The 6,947-nt window shown below is 36.2% G+C and overlaps 2 protein-coding genes across 2 annotated transcripts; both read left to right on the top strand.

Moving 5' to 3' along the window:
- The first annotated feature begins 212 nt into the window (after positions 1-212).
- LOC136042607 (coatomer subunit beta'-like) lies at positions 213-3,798 on the top strand. The gene has a single exon (XM_065727574.1). It carries the CDS (start codon positions 598-600, stop codon positions 1,825-1,827), a length of 1,230 nt encoding a protein of 409 aa, XP_065583646.1. The 5' UTR covers positions 213-597; the 3' UTR covers positions 1,828-3,798.
- On the top strand, positions 2,062-3,180 carry LOC136042608 (coatomer subunit beta'-like). The gene has a single exon (XM_065727575.1). It carries the CDS (start codon positions 2,062-2,064, stop codon positions 3,178-3,180), a length of 1,119 nt encoding a protein of 372 aa, XP_065583647.1.
- Positions 3,799-6,947: the final 3,149 nt, after the last annotated feature.

Genomic DNA, 6,947 nt, shown 5'->3' on the forward strand with positions numbered 1-6,947 from the left:
GAAAATTATTCTATGTCTTTGATGCATTAATTTTTAGTTGGACGAACAGTGAAAAAACTGAAGCTAAAAAAAAAAAAATCCAATATATAAAAGAGCAAAAACAAAATTTCGATTTTAATACTGGTTCTAAATATGCAAAATATAAAATTTTAATTCACCTATACTATCTTTTTATAAATGAGCAATGATTGTGTTTGTGTGTATTTATTTATATAGTAATTTTTTCGCGGAAAAGGCTCCTTATTTTTTGGGTAAATTGGTATCCTGAGATATTCTGGACTAAAACAAAAACGATTTAGATAGGTCAGAAGTGTGAAAATTCATTAAGACCCTTAACTTTAGAAAAAAAATATGTGTTTAAACTTTTACATACATCAGTATTGCATTGATGTCGTCACACTTTTGTGGAAAAATTGAAGATTCTCATGTATGGAGAGCTTTATATTAAATTGCTTAAAGAGGACAAAACTGGCAATGCAAAAATATTTGCATATATTTTGACTATGAATTACGACAAAACAAAACCGAAAAAAAGAAAACAAAAAGTTTGAAGTTTTAATTAGTAGATTTAATTTTTAGAAATTGGACTTGGGGTAGATGTTTTCCAAGTGTTCTAAGAGTAACAGCAGACTTAAAATGAATTTGAAATTAGATTACAGACATATACTGACAGCAAGGTCTGATAGGGTGAAATGTGTTGATTTGCATCCAACCGAACCATGGATGTTAGTCTCATTATATAATGGAATGATCCATGTTTGGAATCATCAAAACCAGCAGTTAATTAAGACCTTTGAAGTGTGCTACAGTCCTGTCCGATCTGGAAAATTTATTGCAAGGAAAAATTGGATTATCACAGGTTCAGATGACTATAGAATAAGAGTTTTTAACTACAATACACTGGAACGGCAGCATGCTGTTGATGCCCACAAAAATTACATAAGATGCCTTGCTGTCCATCCAACACTTCCAATTGTTTTATCTGGAAGCGATGACATGAAAATCAAAATGTGGAACTGGGACAACAGTTGGACCTGTCAGAAAGTATTTGACGGGCATTCCCATTATGTTATGCAGATTGTATTTAATCCCAAAGATAATAATACATTTGCATCTGCGTCGTTGGACAAGACCATTAAAATTTGGCAACTTGCGTCTTCCATTCCGAACTTCACACTTAAAGGTCATGTGAATTACATTACCTGTTTAGATTACACTCACGCCGGCCAGAAGCCCTATTTGATCTCCGGTGCCGATGATTGCTTGGTGAAAATTTGGGACTATCAAAATCGAAGTTGTGTTCAAAGTTTATATGGCCATACAGAAAATATATCAGCTGTAGTTTTTCATCCTGAATTGCCCATTATTATTACTGGTTCGGAAGATGGCACAGTCAAAATTTGGAATGCCACCACTTACAGTTTGCAGAAAACTTTAAATTATGGGCTCGGTAGGGCTTTTACAATTTGCTGCCTAAAAGGCTCAAATATGGTTGACATTGGTTTCGATGATGGTTGTGTTATGATTCGCTTAGGAAAGGAAGACCCAACTTTCTCAATGGATGAGGGGGGAAAGATTTTGTGGATAAAAAATTCTGAAATAGAAATGGTTAACTTGAAACAATTTGCAAATGAAAATATCAAAGATGGCGAACGTCTTAATCTTTCTGTCAAAGGAGACGCTAAAAGCTCTGAAGTGTTTGCGAACACATTGGCACATAACAGCGATGGTCGTTATGTTGCTGTCTGCGGTGGAGGTGAATACATTATATATACTGCAATGGCTCTTCGAAATAAAGCATATGGCTCCGCTTTGGAATTTGTTTGAGGAAATGAACCTGAAGCTTTCGCAATTCGAGAATCTACTACCACTGTCAAAGTTTTCCAAAAGTTAACAAAAGAAAAAAAATCCCTGAAAGTGGGTGCTGATGGAATATACGGGGGCACACTTCTTGGAGTTCGTTTTAAGTATCAATTGACTTTTTACTGCTGGGATTCTCTTGACCTTGTAATAAGAACTGATATTCAGCCAACAGGAGTATTTTGGGGTGGGAACCGTGAAATGGTTGCTATCACCACTAAAGAGAACTTTTATATGCTGCATTGCGATGTTTCTGCTCTTGCTGAAGCAAGCGAGGAAGACCGACATCATTCCAACTTTCCTTTTGACGATATAGATGAAGTAAAAGAAAACGTGAAAACAGCTACCTGGGTGGGGGATTGTTTTATTTATTTGAACTCCTTGAACAGACTGAATTACTATGTTGATGGTGAAATAGTCACAATATCTTACTTAGATAGACCCCATTACATACTTGGCTACATTCCAAGACATAACCGAATCTATCTCTGTGACAAGGAATTGAATGTTTTATCATACTCTCTACACCTCTCTGTTCTAGACTTTGAAACCTCTGTTATGAGGAAAGATATCCAAAATGCCCAGCAGCTCCTACCCAGTATCCTACGGTCATACTATACGAAAATTGCACATTTCCTAGAAAAACAAGGGTTCGTTAGCCAAGCCCTTTCAGTATCAACGGACCCTGATCATAAGTTTGATCTTGCCCTACAATTGAGTAAGCTTGATTTGGCTGTTGAGTTAGCCAGAGAAATCGTCAGCGATCAAAAGTGGCGACAGCTAGCAGACTGCAGTATTTTAAATGGTAGGTTGGATCTGGCAGACAAGTGCTATGAAGCAACCCAGGATTTTGGAGCTATGTTAATTCTTAGGAGTTCAAGTGGCAATTTGGATAAGGTGGCGGAGCTTGCAGAAATGGCTCGTAGTGCAAGAAAATTTAACGTTGCCTTCACTGCATATCTTTTGACCCACCAAAATTTGAAAGCTTTAGATATTTTAGTTGAAACTAATAAGTTGCCAGATGCAGCGTTTTTCGCAAGGACCTATCTGCTCTCTGAAGTACCAAGGGTGACGCAACTTTGGAAAGCTGAACAACAGAAATCAAATGCAAAAGCAGCCCAAGGCATCGCTGATCCTTTGGAGTACACGAATCTCTTTCCTAGCTTTGAGGAATCGTTGCAAATTCAGAGATATTTGGAACAAAGTGAAAGAATCGTCCCAGCTAGCCAATATTCAACAAGAACCTCTAACAACCAGAGAAATGTCTTCGAAGAACTTTCCAAAGCCTTTACCTCTGGCTTAAACCTTGAAAAAAACTAGGGAAAATAATCCTAGCGATGATGGGGCATTAGAGGAACAGAGACAATTGGAACCTCAATCAGCTGAACTGATTACTGACAGAGATATAGAACTGGACTTAGAAAACATGAACTTAGAAAATATTGATTACAGTAACATAAGTGAAGAGGATTTGCTTGGATATTGAGGTTATGAGTAACCTAAGAAGCTGGGCTCAAGTTTTGCTATGATATGATTCCAAACAGTGTATTCCAACAAGTATTGGAATATGATTCCAAACTGGTGAGGTGCGATGGATTATATTCCCTGGTTGATTTAAATCCCATGATATTACACCTTGGGATCCTTGTCAAACAATTTTGGCGCCCGACTTGGTTGAAGAAGGTCATGCTGTCATGCCCCACTGACAGCAGGCTTTCAAAAAGGAATTTTTCGTACAGTTGTATAGCTTGTTTATTAAAAAATCCATTTATGCTTATTCATTTTATGCTTGTTTATTAATACCATGGGACTTAACATTTACTAGAGTATTAGATATTCATAATATTAAAAAAAAAAAAATCCAAGAGTGTGTGTGTGTTTTTTCACTGCCCCTTCTTAAGATGTTCAATCCAAATTTTATTCTATTATACTGCTGATGTAAGGGTGATTTTTGGGTTATGTAATCTCAATATTTTCGAAAAATAAATAAACTTCTTATGGTAAAAAAAAAATCGGATATCATTTCGTAAGAACAATTGGCATACGATTAGTGACGCATAATCCTCTCTTACGGTTAATTTGGAAATACTAAACTTCAGCTTTCTTTTCATTTTCTTTTCAACAGGTGTGCCATAAATGACATATTTATACAGCTTACCATGGTTGCTTAGCATGGTAATAAATGACATTAGTGTAAAGAGCAAGGTGTTGAAAAGGGGGAATCCCCGTCATATACGTAACAATGTCTGTTTGTTTGAAGTTTTAATGTTGCTCATTACTTTCAGTTGAAAAATGTGTTTTTTTATTTAATTTCTGATCGTTTTTTAAATAATGCTAGCAAATCTGGCCACACCTCCGTTGAGAAATCCCCCTCCCCAAGGAAAACATATTCTCTATAAAATACAATCCTGGTGAAAACTTATCCCGGACAATTATCCTTATCAACTCCACACGTAAAACTGAGACGGAAAAGAGAAAGCAAAACATATAAAAATAAATTTTTTCAAAGGAATTCTGGCAAATTCCCACAGTGTACAATTACCCCTGACAAGTTCATCCCCTAGAAACTTCCCTCTCCATGGAAAATCCTTCCGTGGATAACCCCCATCAGAAAATTCGCCCCCCCCCCTCACGCCCGAAAGGTATACATACTTCCGAAAGATAAACATTATGAATAAACAATGGGCAGATTTATAACTTAAAAACCTTTCCCATAAGGCAGTGGGCTGAAGATGGGGGTTATACTATATCTAAAGGCATAGTTATTGGGCCTTTCAACCATAATGAAGAGAATCGGTGGCTCAAAATTTTGATGGGACGATTTTGGGAAAAAAAAAAGATGGGGGACACGGCCTAGTTGCACTCCAGTCTTTTCGGTCACTTAAAAAGGGCACTAGAGCTTTAAATCTCCGTTCGAATGAGCCATCTTACAATATCTTAATACCAGTGAGTCAATACAATCATCCCTTTGAAAAAACCTGATACGATGACTCTGATGGTGTGATTTTCATTAAGATTCTATGACTTTTTGGGGGCGTTTTTCCCTTTTTCGAAACTCGGGCAAATTTTCTCAGGCCGGCAGCCTTTAATGGAAAAGAATAAATTTAAAGAAACTTAAATATTTGAAATCAGCATAACAAGCCGATTCTACTGATACATCTATTGGTGTCAAAATGTCATTTTCTTGGAGTTTCAGTTACCATTGAGCGGGGTCGCTTCTTACATACAGTTTGTTACCACAAACTGTTTGAAATTAAAAATTACCGTAATTGTCAGGTAAGTGGTGATGTCAGTTACAATGGTGACCGAAATTTTCGTGGTAAACGATTGGAACAGGCCCTTAAATTGCAAAAGTGCTCTGTGCTCAAGGAAGGATATAGACTGAAATCTTGGGGGAGGGGCGAATGACAAGGGTACCAATGAGAAAATTCTTGGAAGGGGGGGTCAATTTGACAAAGGTGCCAAATGGACAAAAATTGACAAATTTATTCTAAATAAGTGTGAAAAAAGAGACAGGGAGAGCGGGCACCAGAAAAAATCCCAGGTCCTCCGGCTCTCCCTGGATCTGCAGGAATCTGTGCACACAGAATCAAGTCAAGGGGATACTGAAGGTACATCAAAAATACATTACTAGGCCAAAACATTTTGAATTTTTGATGAATCTAGCTCATCATCCTCAGTGACTGGAGTTTAGCACACCCAAATCTCATGTTTGCATCTATATCTCCATTTCTTTTATGTTTTGGCAACTGTTCAAGGCTCAATAGACTATTTTCAGTGATAGTAGGTGTGATCAGCATTTTTGGTGCAGAGACGGCCAAGAAATTCTTATCTTATTTGCCCCCGGTCTTGTTTACGATGTCGAACAGGGTGTTTGCGACGGCTTTCTTTCTTATGTGACCCATGTTTGAAATGAAGCCATGCTTGATTTTCAACAGGTGTTAGGCTAATTAAAACAAACCTGACTCGGTTAAATTGTCCTCATTCAAAATTCTTGCTTAACATCTTCCAGAACTGTTGGAACGAAGAACACATCTGTTATTTTAATTTGATAGCAGCACCTTATTCATTGACTTTTCCTGTGTGGAAACAAGTCAGATAAATTTTAATATGTTGGAAGATCCATGGAAACTAGGGAAATAAAAAGAAAGGCTATCTCATGCTCTCGTATGTTATGCTCAAATCCAGACATTGCTTGATTCCTAACATTAGCTTGATAATAATGGGGTTTCCTTTGAAATTGCTTCCTTGAAGACTTTTCCTTCGAAGCTTTTTCCTCAACTGCTTTCAAAGGATTCAAAGCCAAGAGAACATTTACAAGTTTCGCACCGGTAAGTAATTACAGACAATTCGCCTCCCTCTTGGATAAAATTACGAATGAACGAAAAGTGCCAAAAAGTATTCTGGGAACGTGGGAAATAAGGCATCGTGTTCCAAAGTTATGAAAAGGGTGCAAATCTGCAATTCATTGGTTGCAGTCTTATAAAAGAATTAAGACGAGTAGAAAACCATATAATAATCCACAATTAAAATTAAAACAAATTACACGGGTCATTGAACCCCGAAGCGAAATAAAATTTAAAATGAATAATCGACCAAACTGAAAGGTAACATAATTTACATTGCAATGGATCTATAGATGAATCCTAAAACAAACAGAAACTAAAACATATAAGCAAAAGAACCTTAAAGCGATCAGAAAATACTACAAATATTGTTATAATGGCAGAACAGAAACTAATAATATAATATTTAGGTTTCAGTAGATCACAAACGATGCTCTGGTCATTAGAAAGCCTAGGAGGATGACAACCTACTCCTATTTGTGGTAACCTCTGTTCGATTTAACTAGTGTTCGTTTTTTAATAAAATTTACTGTAAAATTGGGCCAGATTTAAATTCTTATGGGTTGATAATCTGTATAATTTCTGTCAGACTTATGCACAGACAATGGGACAGCCAAGAACCTTGTATATTCGCAAGTTTTATGTAGTTAAATATATATATATATATATATATATATATATATATATATATATATATATATGTATATATATATATATATATATATATATATATATATATAT

The sequence above is a fragment of the Artemia franciscana genome, unplaced genomic scaffold, assembly GCF_032884065.1.
Source record: "Artemia franciscana unplaced genomic scaffold, ASM3288406v1 Scaffold_1586, whole genome shotgun sequence".
NCBI lineage: Eukaryota > Metazoa > Arthropoda > Branchiopoda > Anostraca > Artemiidae > Artemia > Artemia franciscana.

Bases quoted from the DNA above. Each gene is read 5' to 3' on its own strand.
- LOC136042608 (XM_065727575.1), top strand. From the start codon at position 2,062: ATGGTTGCTATCACCACTAAAGAGAACTTTTATATGCTGCATTGCGAT.
- LOC136042607 (XM_065727574.1), top strand. From the start codon at position 598: ATGTTTTCCAAGTGTTCTAAGAGTAACAGCAGACTTAAAATGAATTTG.